This window comes from Myotis lucifugus, unplaced genomic scaffold (genome assembly GCF_000147115.1).
Source record: "Myotis lucifugus unplaced genomic scaffold, Myoluc2.0 scaffold_20, whole genome shotgun sequence".
Lineage (NCBI taxonomy): Eukaryota > Metazoa > Chordata > Mammalia > Chiroptera > Vespertilionidae > Myotis > Myotis lucifugus.
Window position 1 is genome coordinate 378,575 of NW_005871068.1, and position 21,690 is coordinate 400,264.

The 21,690-nt window shown below is 36.0% G+C and overlaps 1 protein-coding gene across 4 annotated transcripts in view; it reads left to right on the forward strand.

Moving 5' to 3' along the window:
- The window catches only part of CNKSR2 (connector enhancer of kinase suppressor of Ras 2), a 247,260-nt gene that overhangs the window by 175,089 nt on the left and 50,481 nt on the right, over positions 1-21,690 (forward strand). For all 4 annotated transcript variants that reach the window (XM_006085611.3, XM_006085612.3, XM_014453028.2 and 1 more), the window contains 5 exons: positions 3,004-3,052; positions 7,068-7,240; positions 11,654-11,727; positions 12,013-12,084; positions 16,700-16,767. In XM_006085611.3, coding sequence (XP_006085673.1) covers positions 3,004-3,052; positions 7,068-7,240; positions 11,654-11,727; positions 12,013-12,084; positions 16,700-16,767 — 436 coding nt within the window. The remainder of the gene's footprint in view (positions 1-3,003; positions 3,053-7,067; positions 7,241-11,653; positions 11,728-12,012; positions 12,085-16,699; positions 16,768-21,690) is intronic.

Here is a 21,690-nt window from a genome sequence, read left to right on the forward strand (position 1 = left end):
GCTGGACACAGCAGCAAGCTAACCTACCGGTCCGTGTGTCTGCCCCCTGGAGGTCAGTGCGAGTCATATATGTGTCTCGAGATACAAATAAGTGGGAGACCCGGGGGGGGGCAAACTTTTTGGCTCGAGGGCACAATGGGTCTAAACTGACCGGAGGGCCAGAACAAAAGCATGGATGGAGTGTTTGTGTGAACTAATATAAATTCAAAGTAAACATCATTACATAAAAGGGTACGGTCTTTTTTTTTTTTTAGTTTTATTCATTTCAAATGGGCCGGATCCGGCCCGCAGGCCATAGTTTGCCCACAGCTGGGTTAGACACTTAGCATAATAGTCTTTTATTATATAGGATAGAGAACTGTTTACTAGCCAACTTTCCAGATGAGAACTGTTTACTAGCTAACTTTCCAGATGTCAGCCAAGGATTCACCTTGCAAGCAGGCCCTTGTAAGATAGTAGTTTCAGGCCTGCAATAGTAACTCTTTTCTGCACAAAAACCTATTTCCTTGACTATAGTTTTCATTGTTTTTCCTATTACTTTCAAAAGCATATAATTCAATTATATGATTTTAATTAATATAATTCAATTATAACTTTCATTTTAGAAAATGTTACATCACTTAGAAAAATAATGAAATCTCTTTTAAGATAATTGCATTGTAATATTTATGATATTTACAAAAGACATCTAAGGCTTTGCTTCTTTGAATGATGGCTAAATCTATATTTTGTGCCTAGTTCTTAGGTTTCAACAATATGTACACTGATTATACTCTGTAATAACAATTAGTATGAGAATATATTTATAAGGAAAGAAAAGATAATCCTATTAAAAAGAAAACCTGGAGAGCATAAAATATGTTTTAGTGTAGAGTTTAAAGTAGACTTCCAGGTTTTAAAGAATAGCATGCAAAATGCATAGGAGGTATATTATATAACTCAATTATTTCAAGCTGTCTGTTATCCATGTAGCTTCCTAAAAACAAACCACCCCCATCTTTGTCATTTTTAAAAATAATGAACTGTAAAATCATAATGTTACTTGCAGAAACACAAAAGGAAAAAAGAAACCCAATCAGTAATTTTACAGCCAAACAATTTAGGGAAAATAACTATATGTAAATTAACTATACTTAAGCACACTAGCCTGAGTTATTATTTGAGTTATTTTGAAATAAAGTACACTCAAGAAAATCAACACAGTATAATGTGTTTTATCTTTTATGCTTTCTCTCCAAAGTTGTAAATTTCTTTAACCATGGATCCTGCCAAGTTTTTCACACACACGTGTGTGCACTCACACACATATTGCTTTGATACATGGGTGATTATTTATGGGTTACACTGTATGGCAGCAAATGATCTGATCCTTATCTTTAGGACTAGTATCCATTCATAATATTATATTCATGAAAATTATGTTAACCACATACAAATGCAAGAAACCTATTATGAAAGTAGAGTATTACTCTGTTATTTTATGAGCAAAGATTCTAAATAAGAAAGTATATCACAGAATACAAATGTATTATATAAAACCAAGACTAGCGAATTTTATGTGAACAAACTTCAATTGCCTCATAGAAATACCTTTGTAAAGAAAAAGAAGAACCCACTACCTGAAATTCATTTGAAGGATTTTCTGTGAATTAAAATTACACATGATATCTCTGTACTCTGTTACCTAGCTAATCATATGAACATAATTAACCTTATTACACCAATAAACAATATAGCTTAGTAGACTGACTGGAACCAGTGATTTAGTTGAAGACTAGAGCAGTCAATGCAGTTGTGGGTTTTTCTATTAAGAAATTAAGCTGCTCTGGCATTTAGCATGGAGTAAACAGATAGACAGATTTTACTGAGATGGTTGTTTAGCCAGGCAAGGAATGCTGGGAGCATGATTCAAGGGAATTACTGTAGCGATGTCCTATGGAAACCAAGTGGAAGAAGAGAAAGGCACAAAAGTGTAGTGATGTCAATGAATTGAATACCTCAAAGGAACATTTTCTAAAAATTGCTGAGTTGGGGTTATTAGACTATGAAAAACAAATAATGGAGGTAGTGGTTCGAATATGCTTAAGATAACATACGGTCATGGCTTGGATCGTGACACCACTCCTTGGCTCTCCACTGCCATGACCGTATGTTATCTTAAGCATATTCGATAAAATAAAGATCATTGGAGATGAGGGACTGAGGAGCCAAGGTGCTGGCATCCCCTACATGAAGATTAGTCACCGATAATAGTGAGAGAAGTAGGTGTGAGGTTAAAATAATGATCCAAGTGCTGAAATATTTAGTGACCAAGGAGAGTACCTAGGAGCTCAGTAGGTGATGGTGGCGTGTGTAATAGAATAAACTTCTAAGGAACAAAAAATAATATTTGCCTGCTTACTTAATAAGATTTTTGTGAGAATCAAATGAGATATTGCCTGGGAAAGCACAATAAACCCTCTTAAGAGGTATAATGGCCCTAACCGGTTTGGCTCAGTGGATAGAGCGTCGGCCTGTGGACTGAAGGGTCCCGGGTTCGATTCTGGTCAGGGGCATGTGCCTTGGTTGCGGGCACATCCCCAGTGGGGGGTGTGCGGGAGGCAGCTGATCAATGTTTCTCTCTCATCGTTGTTTCTCTCTGTCCCTCTCCCTTCCTCTCTGTAAAAAATCAATAAAATATATTTTTTTAAAAAAAAGAGAAAAAAAAGAGGTATAATGTAAGGCTGTGCACATATAAGAGCCCTTAGTTTCACCACTGTTTGGTGCCCCGCTTTCTCCGCTACAAAATAAGGACAATGATAATATCCCCTTCTGCTTTCCAGGAGATAAGAAAATTGAATGGCATGATATGCATGAATTTTTTTTTTGAGACTTTGGAAAAAGAAAGTGATTTCTCTGACCAGGTTTCAGAGTCAACATTCAGGTCCTGAGAGTTCTGCACACCACGATGGTGCTCCAGACGGCACCCTATCAGATAACATTCTTCCCTGTCTTTGATTTCAGACATTTCAGCAGTCCTCCCTGCAGCATAAATCAAAGAAGAAAAACAAAGGTAAGAAAAGGAAATGAAATGAAACATATACCTGCGTGGTTTGCACTGTGATGATACCCAGCGCACTTCACCCATCCTCGCTTGCCTGAGACCAGTGTGGTTTAGAAGAGCACAGCCCCTTAGCAAACGCTGCTGAGACCAGCTTCTCCTTCAGGTCAATTGTGATACAAGGTGCCTTTTGAAAAGAATGGTCTCAACACGTTTTCATCCTGGGGTTACACACTTCTTTTTTGGTTTTAATTTTATATTTTTAATTTATTTTTAATTGCATTTTACATAGAGTATTATTTTGTATTAGTTTCACATGTACAGCATAGTGGTTAGACAATCATATACTTTTACAAAGTGGTCCCCCCAATATTTCAAGTTCCCATCTGGCACTGTACATAGTTGTTACAATATTACTGACTGTATTCCCTATGATGTACATTATATCCCCATGACTGTTTTGTGACTATCAATTTGTAGTTCTTAATCCCTTCGTCTTTTTCACCCAGCCCCATAACCCCCTCCCCTGTGGCAACATCAAAATGTTCTCTATATCTATGAGTCTGTTTCTATTTAGTTTCTTTATTCATTTTGCTCTTTGGATTTCACATAAACAGGTGTGGGCAAACGTGGGTTTACAGTTGTGCATATGGAAAAAGACATGCGGGTTATTGTTATTATTATAATAGCTTTATTAACTCAAAAGAATGTCACAATGCAACTACAAACCTACTTTTGCCCACCCTGTAGATGAAATCATATGGTATGTCTCTTTCTCTGACTGACTTATTTCACTTAGCATAATACCCTGTAGGTCCATTGATGCTGTTGCAAGGGTAAGCTTTTATTCTTTTTTATGGGCAAGTAATATTCCATTGTGTATATGTGCCACCACATTTTTATCCACTCTTCTATTGATGGGCACTTGGTTGCTTCCATATATTAGCTATTTTAAATAACACTGTAATGAATACAGGGGTGCATATATCCTCTCAAATCAGTGTTTTGGATTTCTTTATATATATTCCCAGAAGTGCGATTTCTGGATCATAAAGCAGTTCCATTTTTTAATTTTTTAAACTTATTTTTATTGTTGAAAGTATTACAGATGTCCCCCATTTTCCCATGCCCTCCCTCTACCTGGCTCCCGCCCCACCCCAGGCCTTCACCACACTATTATCCGTGTCCATGGGCTATGCACATATGCATATAAGTTATTTGCTTAACCTCTTCCTGCCTCCTCTCCTTCCCTCTGAGACCTGTCAGTCTGTTCCATGCTTCAATGTCTCTGGCTCTATTTTGTTTATCAGTTTATTTTGTTCATTAGATTCCATATTTAAGTGAGATCATGTGATATTTCTCTTTCTCTGACTGGCTTATTTTGCTTAGTATAATACTTTCCAGGTCCATCCATGCTGTCTCAAAGGGTAAGAAATCCTTCTTTTTTACAGCTGCATAGTATTCCATTGTGTAAAGGTACCACAGCTTTTTTTATCCACTCATCTACTGATGGGTACTTGGGCAGTTTCTATATCTTAGCTATTGTAAATAATGCTGCTTTGAACATGGGAGTGTACATATTCTTTCTGATTTGTATTTTGGTATTCTTAGGATATATTCCCAGAAGTGGGATCACTGGGTCAAATGGCAGTTCCATTTTTAATTTTTTGAAGAATCTCCATACTGCTTTCCACAGTCACTGCACCAGTCTGCATTCCCACCAGCAGTGTACTAGTACTAGGGTTTTCTTTTCTCCACATCCTTTACTAGCACTTGGTGTTTGTTGATTACTTGATGGTAGCCATTCTGACAGGTGTGAGGTGATATTTCATTGTGATTTTAATTTGTATTTCTCTGATGATTAGTAATGTTGAGTGTCTTTTTATATGTCTCTTGGCCATCTGTATGTCCTCTCTGGAGAAGTGTCTATTCAGATATTCTGCCCATTTTTTATTGGATTGCTAGGGTTTTTTTAGTGTTGAATTGTATGAGTTCCTTATAAATTTTGAATATTCACTTATCAGATATATCATTGTCATATTTATTCTATCACTCAGGACATTGTCTTTTTGTTTTGTTGATGGCTTATTTTGTTGTGCAAAAACTTCTTTAGTTATATATAGTCCAGTTTGTTTATTTTTTCTTATTTTGTTAACCTTGCCTGGAGAGGTACACTGAAAAAAATATTGCTAAGGGAAATGTCAGAGAGTTCACTGGCTATGCTTTCATCTATGAGTATTATGGTTTCAAGTCTTAAACTTAAGTTTTCAATCCATTTTAAGTTTATTCTTGTATCTGGTGTAGGAAGGTGGTCTAGTTTCATTTTCCACATGTATCTGTTCAATTTTCCAAACATCATTTATTGATTACACTGTCTTTACCCCATTGTATGTTCTTGCCTCCTTTGTTATAGATTAACTGAACATGCAGGTGTGGGTTTATTTCTGGCTCTGTATTCTGTTTCATTGAACTACGTATGTGTGTTGTATGCCAGTACCATGCTGTTTTCATTACTATAACCTTGTAGTATAGTTTGATGTCAGGTAGTGTTACCTCCTCCTTTTTCTTTCTCAGCATTGCTGTTGCTATTGGGGGTGTTTTGTGGTTTCATATAAATTTTTGCATTATGTGTTCTAGTTCTGGTAAAAAAAATGCCATTGATATTTTGATAGGAATTTTTTAATCTGTAGCTTGCTTTGGGTAGTATGGACATTTTAATGATGTTAATTCTTCCCCTCCATGAGCACAGTATATGCTTCCATTTATTTGTATCTTCTTCCTTTTTTGTCTTATAATTTTCTGAGTACAGGTCTGTTACTTAGTTAAATTTATTTTTAGGAATTTTTTGATGCAATTGTAAATGGGATTTTTTTGTTTGTTTGTTTTTTGGTGTTTTTTTGGAGGTAGTGTTTTTTTTGGGGGGGCAGGGGGGTTAGTTTCCCTTTCTGATAGTTCATTATTGGTGTATAAAAATGCAATCAATTTCTGATTGGGTGTTTTCTGCTACCTTGTCTTCCAAATTGCTGATTTGATCCTCTGCTTTATGTAACCTGCCATTGATACCTTCTAGTGTGTTCTTTATTTCAGTTATTGTATTCTTCATTTCTGACTGGTTCTTTTTTGTGGTTTCTGCGTCTTTTTTTATGCTTACTATCTCTTCGTTTAAGTTATCACTGAGTTCATGCAGTCTTTCCCTAATGAGTTTTCTTATAACAATTGTTTTGAATTCTGTATCTTGTAGATTGCTTTCCTCCATTTCTTTTAGTTCTCTTTCTGTATATATCTCCTGATCTTTCATATGGGGCATGTTTCTTTGCCTCCCCATTTTGGCTGCCTCTCTTTATTTGTTTCTGTGTATTAGGTAGTTCTGTCCAGGGTGAGTGCCTGTGAACGAGATTTTGTAAGCTGACCTTTTAAGAGTGCACCTGGATATTAGCAGTCTCAGGTCTTAACCTGGCAGGTGAAATCCCCACTGATTTTCATAGCAGATGTTCTGTGGAACACTCTTCCCTGCACTGGTGCTTCAGGCTGTGGAGCCTGGCATGGGGTTGAGACACCTCGCTCCTCAGGGGGGAACCTTTGCACCTGAGAAATCCTCTAGATTCTCAACCACCACATGTGGGTACAAGGCCAGCCCTTTTCATATATCTGCCCTTCCTACCTGTCTGGATGTGGCTTCTTTTGTAAATCCTTAGTTATAAGGATAACTAGTCTTCAGTGGGTTATTCAGGTTGCTTTTTTCTATAATTTAGTTATAATTTCAATTTGGTCCTGGGAGGAGGCAAGTGTAACTTCCACCTACTTCCCTGCAATCTTAGATCAAATTACTCATTTGTGATTAAATTGTATGTCACTTATATGGGAGAAATGATATTAAAGATTTTCATATTTTTATTCTAATGCAATGTGAAAATAAGAATTTTTAAGGTTAAGTGCCCAGACTGATTTTTTGAGATCTATAAATTAATCTTCTACCTGCAAACCTGTATAAAATTTAAAGAAAAATTTTACCCACTATTATCTTTAGGTCCTCTAGCTGGCAAGAGCAAAAGACGAATTTCTTGCAAAGATCTCGGCCGTGGTGACTGTGAGGGCTGGCTCTGGAAGAAGAAAGATGCAAAGAGTTATTTTTCACAGAAATGGAAGAAATATTGGTTTGTCCTTAAGGATGCATCTCTATATTGGTATATTAATGAGGAGGTAAGACAAAGCATATTTTGTTTACCCATCCATTCTCTATCTTTAACCAAAAGAATCACCGTTTTGAAACTTATATTTTAAAATCATGTAATGACCTTAAGGCTAAATTCAGGAGATTTCTGCTAGTTATTTTTCATAAGAAAATATTTAAAGACTTCTTAGAATAGTTGCATTTTGGGGTTCTTTAAAGATAGCTGTGTCATTTTTTTCTAATGAAGCTACAAATCTGAAAACCAGATAAAGTAGTTTTGTATATCTAATTAAAAATACCAAGTCAATTAAAGCAGTAGCTTAATTTAAATGATTACATATGTAAATTTGATATAGACTTTTAAATGTCTTGTTTTGTTCGAAGTTTAAAATTTTTTTCTGGAGAAGTGAGGATGTCCTTTAGTAATTTTAATAGATTAGTATCACCAGAATTTATTTCAGTTTTTCTTTTAAAAATGAACTGGTAGACGTGTTTTGAAAATCTGCAAGTATTCATTCTATTTGGCACAACTGGGGTGTGTATATAATACATTTAAATTGTTTTTTATGATTTCCTGACTCATTTGCAGTAAACAAATTTATATCCAGAATAATTACATCACAATCTATCATATATCACAACAGATATACAAGAATATAACTTACTCATTGCTATTCCCTTTACACTACTACATTTTCTTTGATTCATTTGCCATAGCCATCTATCAGTTCACCTTATTAAGATTTTTTAAAATATTTTCTATTGTTAACTTGTTTTCTCAAAAAATGTACATGGTTTAATGAAATATAGTGGCTAAATAGACTTATATGAATACTGTTAAAATATTATTCAATTTGCATTCAAAGATTGATTTTTGAAATGTAGTCTAAAATTATTATGCCTATGATTATAACATCCAGTATATAGAGAATTTTGTGTTCCCTAGACAGGCTGTTATGATGTTATTTTATATTATATTAGGTTATGTTTAAGAGAGTAGACTTAACACTGCCTGAGTTACTGTGCCCCAGTTTCCATTTCTGCAAAAAAGGGAATAATAATAGTGCCTAGGTCACTGAGCTCTCATATGGATGAAAAGAATTAGTACACTTACACCAATGCTTGGTACATACTAAGTACTCAATAAACATATACAATTAGTAATATTTTTTTAAATTGACATATTTCATTTTTGAAATCTTGAATTACTATCTTGCTATTTAATATAAATATCTCTATTACCTATATAGAAGGATTTGATTATTTACTTTACTTTTAATATTCTTTCTGGCAATCACATAATTATGTGTGTCTTATTTTAGATATACTAAACAGACCATAATTTTACCTACATTTTATTTATATATATCTACACTAATAGACAAAGATGCTAATTGACCGTACCTTCGCTACACCCAAGCCACGCCCACCAGCCGATCAGAGCAACTGTATGCAAATTAACCCAACCAAAATGGCGGCCGGCAGCCACAGAGCTGGAGCAAGCAGGAGGCTTGGTTGCCCCGGCGATGGAGGAAGCCAGGCTTCCTCCCTGCCTCGGCCGGCTGTGGCCTCCACAAAAGGCAACAAAGTTTCAATTATAGAAGCTAAATAAATCCCAGATACCTGCTTACAGCCAGCCTCCACTGGGAGCTTGGGGGGCTGGGGGCTGTGGCCAGCCTGCAAACAGCCATCAGCCCCTCACCCAGGCTGGCCAGGCACCCCAGCGGGGACCCCTACCCTGAAGGGGCTGCAGCCTGCAAACAGCCATCAGCCCCTCACCCAGGATGGCCACACCCTCATGGGGTGAGGGTCCCTGCTGGGGGTCTTGGCCAGCCTGCAAAGAGCCATCAACCCCTCACCCAGACTGGCCATGGATTCCAGCAGGGCCCTCCACCGTGAAGGGGGTGTGGCCAGCCTAAAAATGGCCCTCAGCCCCTCACCCAGGCTGGCCAGGCACCCCAGTGGGGACCCCCACCCTGAAGGTGCTGTGGCCAGCCTGCAAACAGCCATCAGCCCCTCACCCAGGCTGGCCAGGCACCCCAGCGGGGACCCCCACCCTGAAGGTGCTGTGGCGAGCCTGCAAACAGCCATCAGCCCCTCACCCAGGCTGGCCAGGCACCCCAGCGGGGACCCCTACCCTGAAGGGGGTGTGGCCAACCTGAAAACAGTCATCAGCCTCTCACCCAGGCTGGCCAGGCACCCCAGTGGGGATCCCCACCCTGAAGGGGGTGTGGCCAGTGTAAAAACGGCCCTCAGCCCCTCACCCAGGCTGGCCAGCCACCCCAGCGGGACCCCCACCCTGATCTGGGACACCCTTCAGGGCAAACCAGCCAGCCCCCACCCATGCACCAGGCCTCTCTCCTATATAATAAAAGGGTAATATGCAAATTGACCCTAACAGCAGAGCGACTGGGAATCACTGGTCACTATGACACACACTAACCACCAGGGGCCAGATGCTCAATGCAGGAGCCGCCCCCTGGTGGTCAGTGTGCTCCCACAGGGAGAGCTCTGCTCAACCACAAGCCAGGGTGATGGCTGCCAGTACAGTGGTGGTGGCGGGAGCCTCTCCCGCCTCTTCAGCAGCGCTAAGGATGTCCGACTGCAGCTAGGCCTGCTCCCCGCTAGCAAATGGACATCCCCCGAGGGCTCCCAAGCTGCCAGAGGGATGTCTGACTGCCAGCTTAGGCCCAATCCCCCGGGGAGCGGGCCTAAGACAGCAGGTGGTCATCCCCCAAGGGGTCCCAGACTGCAAGAGGGCACAGGCCGGGCTGAGGGACCCTCCCAAGCGCACAAATTTTTCTGCACTGAGCCTCTAGTGTGTGTGTGTGTGTGTGTGTGTGTGTGTATACACCAATCAAGCTTTATCAAAATATAGTGTTTTCTATGTCTCTTTTTATTTTAAGGTCACCTGTAGATTTGTCTGCTGTGTGATAAATTATATTCTATCTTTCACAGTTAAAGTGATTAAAAAATTATGGCCCCTTTTTCTTGAACAGTAGCTAAATTTCAGTCAGAGAGGTATTGTTACTGTGTTAGCCTTGTAAGAGGTGAGTGAATAATTCCATAGAATACATTCCAAGAAATACACTTGTATGACATTTTTAGGAGTAATATAAAAGTTCCTTGTCTTATCATTATGAGAAGATAATAACTACCCCCAAAATACTTTAAATTGTTAAACATTTAAACATTTTACATTAAAGACATCAGGGTAACAAGGAAAATCAAAGTTGAAAAAAAGAGATTTGAGACTATTGTATTTACCCTAAGATTTGAAGAAAAAAACTCAAATATTGAGAAAGTTATAATATTGCTTTTTTAATAACACAAACATTTTAGTCACTATCAGTAATATCAATTTTTAAAGTTTAACATATGTACAAACACACACAGTAAAAGAATTGAAAGTTTGGTTTTTCTTTGAAATAGTAAATGAGGATTTAATCTCACTCAGACTTGAAATATAAGAAGGAATGAACTGGTACAGCATGGATCAAAGTTCAGGAGAATAAAAGTCTGAAGAGCTTGGTCATGAGCATGAAAGGGACAGCAACACGCAAGGGTTTAGCCAAAGTCAGTGTTAGCATAGTTGGGATCATTTGTATCTAATGTAAGATTTTGGATAATACTTCTGTCTTGTTTTTTCATCCCTCATTAAATATAGGAGGATTTTATAGATTTCATTTAATTTTTCAAGTGAAAAATAACCTTTACAAATAGCATATATAACCAAGTCAGATATTTGAAGATTAAATTAACCTATTTCATTTGTAAAATATTGAATACATAAAATAGTTATTTAATTTAGGTTTGATGAGAGATTTTTTTGGAGGCAGAAAAGGAATTGAGTTAGTAAACTTACCTATGGTTTACATCTGAGCATTAAAAATCATAGATAATTATGAATTGCAAATGTGGACTAAAGTTATTGTATGTGTTGTAATAGTTTATATGCATCAGATTAGAAAATTACTTAGAAACATTTCAATGTTATTAAATAAGATGTGTATGCTTTAAAAAAATTTCTGTCTTCATTTTAATGTAAAAAAGATGTAAAATTTTTTCTGGATATATATATTTTTGTTGCTTAAAGTATTATAAAGAGTATTACATATGTCTCCTTTTTTTTTCTCCCCTTGACCTTCCCTGGCCTCCCTTACCCCCCAGTGTCTTGTGTCCATTGGTTATGCTTATATGCATGCATACAAGTCCTTCGGATGATCTCTGTATATATTTTAATTTATAATATTCAAAATGTCCATAATATACCTTTAGTTTAATGGAATGTAACAGATAAGAGTGGAATTCTAATCTCTAAAATGTCAAATTTAAGAATTAAATGGACAGATTTATCACTATAGATATTTAAAGCGTAGTTATATAGTATCAGCTTCAAACCTTTGTATATAATATCCTAAACAAGAGTGTTACCTTTTTAGGATGAAAAAGCAGAAGGATTCATCAGTCTGCCTGAATTTAAAATTGATAGAGCCAGTGAATGTCGCAAGAAATAGTAAGTTCATTTCATTTTGGGAGAAGGAGAAAAGGGAAAGCTTTTTAAACTTTTTCTAGCTTTTAAATTATAGGCTGCTTGTCTAATGCTTTCAAATTGAGGTAATAAGAAAGCATTTTGTGGGCAGAAAATTGGATTTTTTACTGATTTCTGTCATCATGGCAGAAGCATTATATATGTGAGCTCAGGTTAGATTGTTGAGGTAATTTTACCCATTAAAATGATTATGTTCTAATCTATTTCTCAATTTGAAATAAAATAAATGTACTTTATTTTCTTTCACAGTGCATTCAAAGCCTGTCATCCTAAAATCAAAAGCTTTTATTTTGCTGCTGAGCATCTTGATGATATGAACAGGTAAAGTGTACTTAAATTTCAAAATAATTACGAAGTTAGTAAGGCTTAGAATTCTAAGTTTTCCACATTAATATTTAGATAATGTCACTGAAGTTTCTAGATCAACCAAGTTTAAAATAAAATGTAGCAACCTAATAAAGGACAGCATTAAAAAGTCAAAGTAAAATCATTGACTGTCAAGTTTACCAAAAATATGCCAGAATCCATCTATAGGCAAAAAACAAACAAAAACAAAACACCGCTAATAAGATTTTTTAAATTTTATTATTTTTTTATTGTTGTTACTCCTCACCCGAGGACATTTTCCCCATTGATTTTCAGAGAGAGTAGAAGGGAGGGGGAGAGACAGAGAAAAACACCCATGTGAGAGAGATACATCAATTAGTTGCCTCTTGCAACACCCAACTACGGCCAGGGATGGAACCTGCAACCAAGGTATATACTCTTGACCAGAATCGAACCTGCGACCTTTCAGTCTGCGGGCTGATGCTCCATCCTCTGAGCCAAACAGGCGAGGGCAGAAAATATTTGTTAAAGTCCATTTCAAGAATAGGTCTTCAAATTTACTCCTAGGTGGGGGGAAAAAGATATCCAGACACAAAAAAGCTGACTTTCCTAGGTTTGAGTATTTATGACAGAATATCTATCTCAATAATTAATGCTTAAGCAAAATTTGTATTTCTTTCTGACACCTTTCTTCTATCGCTGGACAGGATTATACAGCCAAATGATTAGATGGCTACATGGTTATTTGATGGCTCTGAGAAAAAAATCTCTATATATTTTTTCCATCATTTATAACATTCCGCTTTGTGTTTCTACTTTAGCTTTTATGAATTTGATCCTTTCACCTTTCCCTTTTCTAGATATATAAAAATTGGATTGAAGATGGCAATATTTCCCTCTCTAGGTCTTCAACAGGTAGAACATATTATATATATATGCAGACAGTTAAGGTGGTTATATAAAGCGGTCAAGAGCATAGACTTTGGAACCAGACTGTCCAAAGCCCAGCTCTCCTACTTACTATTCTGTGACCTTGGACATAGAACTTAACCTCTCTATGCCAGGTATTAACCCTTTTTAAAAATGGAGATAATAACCATTTTCACCAATAAGACTTTTACGAGGAGCAAATAATCATACATAAAGGCCTACTAAATTGTAAGTGCTATAAAATATTCACTCGCAATATAGATTCCTTTTATATACTTTAGGCTCTTGCCCCATTTACCTTTCTTTGTGTGTCTCTAAAAACTTGGTATCCAAATATTTTAACCACAAAATTGTGCAGTTTAAAAAATGTGCTTGAACACACTAAATGAACACTTAATGTGCTTTTTTATTTATCTGTCCATTTTCCTTTGTTTTGGAGAGTATAATTTAGAGTCTTATTAATCTTGTTCTTTGACACTGGAAGTACAGGCATGGTTTTTCCAAAGCAAGGGTATGAATACAAGGAAATGGTAAAGAAAGGTATTGAAGATGGTTGATAAAATCTTTCATTATTGATAAGAGAACTGAGCCTTTCAAGTAGTTTCCATAATGTTCTCTTAATTAATACATTATCCTTCCTGAAATCTCAAGCTAGGCAACCAGAATTTTAGAGGTTTTCTCCTTGTTTTCAAAATTAAAAAATGTTTATTCACATCATTGATGTTTCTATCTCTCTCCTTCTCCTTTCCTCTCTCTGAAATCAATAAAAACATATTTTTAAAAAAGAAATGAGTATTGAAGCATTACAAAAGTATTTCCATTTTGTGTGAAGTCTGTGGGGGAAAAAAGCAAAACATCTTGTTTCTCAAGTGTTCTGAGACTTAGTTACTGAATTCATTTGGCTTATATATTTCTCATGTCAGCACATATGTCCTTGTACTTGTGAGGACTCACTAACTTCTATTTGGTTATTATTTCTACATTTTTCCCATGGTTCTTACTCTTTTTTCTCTCTAGATACATTATTCTCTGTCAGCTATTGACAACCTCATTGGGTTGTTCACTGTAGATGCAATATCCCCTTACCTATATCTTCTTATATTTTAGCACCGATGATATGGTAAGGTACTGAACTTAGATATAATATTAAAGAACTTCCCCATGATTGTGTTTGAAAATATTCTATATTCAGTACTTGAACCCCTGACCACCTTATTTTAAAACAACAGCCTCCCCCTATCCCTGGCATTTTGACATTCTAATTTTTTAGCTTGTGTTTTTTTAATACACTTGCTACTACTTGACATATGTTTATTTGTATACCTGAGTATTGTCTTTCTCCTAAGATATAAACATGAAGGCAAACGCTTTGTTTTGTTTATCTATTTTCTTAGTGCCTCGAATAGTATCTGGCACACATAGGCTCAGAATAAACATTTCTTGACTTATTTATTGCATATATATCTGTTGTTCATAAGAGCCTGTAAATAGAAAATCATAACTGCAACACATATATGTTAGATGCTTCTAGACAAGGTCTTAAGGACAAGTTTATCTAAGATTGTACCAACATTTGTGTATTGCTCAGCTTATTGGGACCTAAGTTCATCTACATACTTTCTAAATAGTGTTTATTATGACCAGCAATTTTATTTGTAAAAGTAGTTTAATTTTTCAATTGTTTTATGAAATGTAGCAATTCTGGAGCTCATTGAAGGCAAAAAGTATGTCTTATTCATATTTGTACCCCCATAACTCATTATGCAGCATATAGCAGATACTTAATAAATGTAGAACTGAACAATTAAGGAATCCTCTTTTTGTTTCCTGATTCATTTTATAAAGACCTATTGTTCTTTAGACTTCTGATAAAATGACATTTCAGTGATATTTTAAAAAGTAGTAAATATGAGGTACTAAATTAAAATTTAATAATAAATAGTCCTCTAGTGGTATAATCTTCATTTTCACCCAAAAAGTCCCGGAGCAATTTTTCCTAAGAGTGCTAAGATTTGCCTTGTAGTACAAATTCAAACCCTTCAAATGACCTATAGACTAGATTTTAATTTTGACCTTTTACTAATGATTACATCATTTTTAAAAGGTTACTTGTCATGATGTTAACTTTTTGACTTATAGTTTATAATTTTCTGAAGTATGGTGTGTGTATACCATGCTGTTGAATTCATTTGATCAATCTTTATTTTATTCTATTTTGCTCTAATCCCTTATTAACTTTCCAAACATACTTGAGGTGATAATTACATTGTAGGTTTTGTCAAAATAAAGTTGGGCTTTAAGTGACTTACTCATAAAATTAAAACTTAAATTGCCATGGGTGTGATTTTGTCTATTAAGAACACAACTTTCCTCCCTTTTCAAGGTATTCTAAGTATCTGATGCACATTTAACACCATTTAGTATAAATGATGCATTATATGAGTCACTTTAAAGAATGTCATCTTCCACTTAACAGTGGAGATAACCTGCTAGGAGAAAAAGTTCTCAAACACAACTTTTTCTTAGAAATGTATTTCAATCAGATTATTCCACAATTGAATGATGTTAGCCATACTAGTGACTCCAAACTTACTCAAGCTAATTTGCAAGGTGGATTCTTACTTAATTTCTGATTTTGGAAAGTATATGGACCATAGCTCATAATAACCAATGGGAAATTGTCAGATCAGCTTAAAGATTTTGTGATTTGCTAATCTGATACAGTGTAAACAGTTGGAATAATGAACACAGGGAGAGGCCTGGTGGAACAAAAGATGGAAGTTGAAACAGTGATTTATTTCAGGCAGTCCCCTACATTGGCAACAGCAGCACTACTGAAAGAGAAAAGAACTAAGATTTATTTTGTTAGTGTTTTTATTGATTTCAGAGAGAGAAAGGGAAAAGGAGAGATAGAAACATCAATGATGAGAGAGAATCATCGATTGGCTGCCTCCTGCACACCCCCTTCTGGAGACTGGGCACAACCTAGGCATGTGCCTTGACCGTGACCTGGTTTATGGGTTGACACCCAACCACTGAGACACACCAGTTGGGGAGAACTAAGATTCATTTTTAAGTTACTATTGTTCATGGAAATAAATTTTCAGGATCTAAGCAGAGGTTAAATTTGTATAGGCTCATTTTGTCTTTGAAAAACCTAATACCCTTGTACTTTGAGACAAATGTCTGAAGTACTCCCAAGATGTGTTTCCCTTTGGATCATTAAACTTAAAAGAGCTTCATCAACAGTAGTTCATAGTGAAATTTATTTTGACGGTCAAGGTCCACAACTTTTTTCCTTATTAGAGCAACTTATATCTGATATTGTTTAAGTGTCTCTAAAGGAGCATTTCTTCTGAAGAAACAAAACAGAATTAGTTGGAATGCTTCTACATTGGAATAACAGAGTTAATAGGGTTTTGTTCATCTCAAAATCCTTTACGTTGCAGACATTAATAGGTTTTCCCAAGACTTTTTTATTAAAATAGCACCTTTGGTGTGGGAGCAATTTGCACTACAGCAAATTATAACTATTTGAAGTCTCCATGTGTCAAGAGTAGCAAAGAACGCATCTTTTATGTAAGATTATTCCATATATTCTTAGGCATCTTAAAATAAATATTTCTAAGAAACATAAGAAATTAAGTCACAATACTTCTGGTTTTAATATTTTTTTCAGATGGCTTAACAGAATCAATATGCTGACTGCAGGATATGCAGAAAGAGAGAGGATTAAGCAAGAACAAGGTAAAGGAATACTTTTTCTTCCATTGTTTTTTTTTTCTTGCTGTTATTCTGTAGTGATTCACTGCTATCATTTGACAGAAAATGCATATGTTAGTTTTTTGTTATTTCTCTTCTGAGTACTTGGAATCCAAACCATAGCCTCGTATAGGTAAGTTTAATAAGTTAAACAGATAGGGAATAAACACTAAAATTTTTGGAGCAGCAAATATGAAGTTCTATTCTGTTTGTTACCAACTCCCTCAGTCTACTTCCCATGAAAGAAAAAATATTAAAAATTAAAATGTCTGTAATTGATTCTGTATATTGACCCAATTCTAGCTCTTTAGTTGTTTTTTTTTCTAATAATCACATAGACATTTAAGTGACTTTTTATGCTAAGAGCTCAGACGAATCATCTCTTCTATAAATTATCACATTTGGTTATGTTCTTCAGTTCTGTTACTGTGTAACTCTATGATTTTTATGGAATTTGCCTTGGTAATGACCTCAGATTTATGAACCACAATGTCATTATGCAGAACTGAAATCTTAACGAAAGCTGTGGTCACCACTCTGAAGTGGCATCACATTTCCCAGAGTATTTGCTATATATCGCTTGGAAGCTTAGTTTTTTGAAAATTCTGAGACATCCTAAAGTTGAAAGAATTCCACAGACTGATACATATACAAACATAGTTCTAGTTGTGTGTTCAGTGGGTATAGCCTGTTTGTTGATGTGGAGATTCTAAAAGCCTTTTATTTCCTCTCAGAGTAAAAACCACAGCCAAAACTTTTCAAAACACCTGAAAACTAAAGGTTAGAGAGATCTAAGAGAGATAATCAGATCCTTAAACTTATCTGTTAACAAACGTTTAGAGCAGGAGTCAGCAAACTTTCTGTAAAGAGCGAAATAGTAAATATTTTAGGCTTTGCAGGCCATAAAGATTCTGTCACAACTACTCAACTCTGCTGTTGCAGTACGAAAGCAGCTGTAAGCATGTGCAGGGGCATGGCTGTGCTCCAATCAAGTTTTATTTGTTGACACTAGGATTGAATTTCATATCATTTTTTACCTTTCGAAAGATATTCTTCTTTTACTGTTTTTTAACCATTTAAAAATGTAAAACCCATTCTTATTTCACAGGCCCCTATAAAAAACATGCAGAGCTCCTCATTGGCCTCCAGGCTGTAGTTTACCAACCCCTGGTTTAGAGCCACAGGGTGAGAGAAGGGGGTGGGTAAAGAGGTGCAGGGTAAGAAGATAGGGCAGGAGATTTAGAAGAAATAGCAACACATGGTTCTTGCCAATGGGAATTTATCATCTTGTTGAGGATCTCAAAAATACACACTTGAAATTGCTTAAGAAAAATTAAACAGCAATATAAAGTAAATCAGTGCTAATTTTTGCATAATATACAACTGATTAAAATTTGCTAAGGAGGTGCAAAAAATTTTAAAGCCTGAGAAGGGGATAAGATTAATGAAGAAATACTTGCTGGAGAAAGTGATCAGAAAGTCGGCGGTGGAGAAGGAGAGAAGATATTTTTATTCAATATTAAGTGTTTCTGTGTAAGGCCTCCCACTAGGTAGCACTCTTATTATATCAAGGTGAAATAGGCACTCATCATGCCTGAAATTACATTGAATTCTAGTAGAAAGGACATTCTTCATACAATACAGAAAATAAAATGTAATCAAGTTTCATGGTTATGACACTGGAGAGACCCCTTTTAGATGGGGAGCGGGGGGGAAAGGCTTTCTGTTGGCTCTATTATCTAAACTGGTTCTCTCAGGATGAGAAAAATGTAGAGTCAAGGAAATAACAAAATAAAACATCCCTGCAGTGGAATCAGCATATATACTTCAACAAATAATGTGGAAGCTATCTTCATCAAATCAGTGTGCACAGGCAAACCCCAGCCAGGACAAAGAATGCCAGGCCAGTTATTGAGCCACACTTCTTCACTGTTAAAAGTTTATTCAATACAGACAGCAGTACAGTGATATTCTAGAGGGGTTGGGGGGAGATAGAAGAGAATATAGGTGGGATAAATGGAGATGGAAGAAGACTTGACTTGGGCTGGTGAACATACAATAAAAGACACAGAGGATGTATTATAAAATTGTATACCTGAAACCTATATAATTTTATATTAACCAATGTCACCCCAATAAATACAATAATTTTTTTTAATTTAAAAAAGTATTATTCCTCAACTTTCATGCTTCAACTTCATTTATAGACTTAAAATTGTGGTGAGAGTGCTAAAAAATATAAACATTTCTTTTCAAATTTATTTAAGTGGCATAAAACTGTTCTCTAAAGATGCATATAGATTTATTTCTGATCTTTTTAAGATGGAAGAATTAGAAGTTAGGGAAATGTACTGATAGTAAAATGAATCTTTGAAACAAGTCAATTTGTGTGAATATAGAAGCTTGGATTTTCAGGCTTAACTTCTGTATGTTATTACTGGGCATTACTTTAAAGCTGAGCATGGTCTTGATTTTGGTGAATTTTTTTGTAATGGTATTATATGACCAAATTTCATTATAGATGAAAGAACTGGTAAGTTATATTATACATACAGGCTCAAAAAAGTTTTAATTTCATGTATTCATGCTGCCCTGGTCTCTCATGTGAGTATATATTTTAGTGCCCACTGGAGTATGGTAGACAATAATATGCAGAAGCTAAGAGTTCAAGTCTGTCTTGGTAATGCAGTGCAACTGGAATCTGAAATAATCTGGATTTCCACCTAGAGTGTACCTTCCTCAGGCACTCTAACATAACTCAGAAACATAGACCTTCTACCTCTGCATTAGTAGTATTCTATATAGAAAACTACTGAATGCATGTGTCTACTCCACACTTCTGTACAGTTATTTGACATCTACTGAGTGCCATTCTCAGTACCAAAGTTAAACTTCATACAAAATATAGCTGTTGAGGATTGGGAATATTTCACAATGATGCAATGGAATAACTGCCAAACACCGTATCTGCTTAAATACCCAGTGCACTTAGACATGACTCTTTCATTGACTGAAATACAATTTAGTGAATTACTGTCTTTAGCTACAGGTGTGTAAAGGATGTGAGGTTCTCTTTCATTATTTGTCATTGTACTTAGAGAAAACAGGGTTACACTAAATTCTGCCAAGATCACAATTTGGCAAATTACCTGCTAATCATTTGTCTATATTTTTCCCGCTTCAAGTTAGACATTCATAACACATTCTTTTCAATTGCATATTAGGTCTTTTCAGAGCTTTAATTACATAAAAATGAATGTAATATATTGTATTTCTTTGATAGTTCTAGATGAAAAAGTCAATTTTTGTTCAAATTATCCTTTTCTATCAGCATGAGAAGTAATGTAGAAATTTTCCTGTTCTAGTGATGGCACTGTTTATTCATGATTACTTACTTATAAATTGAATTCACTGAAAGAGACATTAAAGTATCCATCTATTTTCTGCTAAGTAGAGAGATCAGAAAAAATAATTAATTTGCTCTTAGAATGAAAATAAGACTAGTTTCAGTCTCTGAGCAAGAGTGTGCTTGTAATTTTCTACACAAACCCAAAAAAAGCCTACCTAAAACTTCTATGTAGCCTGATCTCTGGCACTGATCTCTCAAAGTCATACAGCTTAGTATAAGAAATGAAGTTAATTTGCAAAGTGGTATTTCAGACTTTTCTTAGGCAACCCAAGAAAACTTTAGATTGATGGTGCTTTTTAGTAAACCAAGAATTACATCAAATAGTGGACTAAAGTTCTTCCTAATTTAGCTGGGGGGAAATTAGAAAGAGACTCTTTCAAAAATATGTCACTTGTAGTGATAGCTATAGATAAAATTGTGATCATTTTCTTCTCAGTGTGCTGATAAGAGCCACTTGAGGTGCTGACTCTTTGAAACCCCAAAGGTGCAAAGGTCAGAGAGAAACTCAGCAGAGGTGCCAGTTTCTGGGAATAGTGGGGAGGGTAAAAGCAGAGGGATCTTGGCAAGTCCACTGCTTAGGGGTGGGATGTGGAGGAGGTGCATCATCTCCACAAAGTCCCTTCATCTCCAGCAGTGACTTCCAGGTAGTATTTCAAGATCCCACAAAATTACCCAGCCCAGGCCCCAGAGTTCTAAAATTCGCTTTTTGGGGCTAGAACTTGCTATAAGAAAAAACTAATATCTAAGAAGATGAACACCAGGCTTTTATCTCGTAAGTGATCTGGGTCAGACTGTCCTGGCATGCTACCTACAAAGTGCAAAGTGGACCAGGAGTCCTAACTAATATTTATTGAGTGCTTTCAGGTTCAAAGGTTCTTGATATATATTACCTTATTTAATACCTACCTACACACACACACACACACACACACACACACACACCAACTCTGAAAGGCAGTTATTATTAGCCCTGTTTTATAGAGGACAAAACAGACTCCGAAAGGTTAAGTAACCATCACAAGAGCACAAAAATGGTAAGTGTTATAGCCAAGAATTGAACCTACAGCTGCTCAAGTATATAGCTCATGGTTTTCTCACCAGTGTTTGCTGGGTCCATTTCTGTCAGTTTGTATTTGCAGGAGTCTTAGTACTCTGACCTTCACTGGTGTGATCCAATGTAAAAAACAGACAGCAGATTTAGATTAAATAGTCTTTGCTTATCTTTTACTCAAAGGAAATTATTACAGTTGGAATAGAATGTTCAGAGTCCTTGTATTTTTAGGACTAAATATAATAACCTCCATTGCTAAAGAATTTCTATTCACAGTAGCCAGACTTATAAAGCAGCAGGAGGAGGGGGCTTAAAGGAGTGTGGATATACACCCGCAGTGTGTGATACACAAAAAGTCCCAGTGACTTAGCCCTCTGAGGTTTAGAGCAAGGCAAGTTATTAGTTGAAATCCTAGTTCTACCACTTTCTATTCAGCATATAGTAAGTA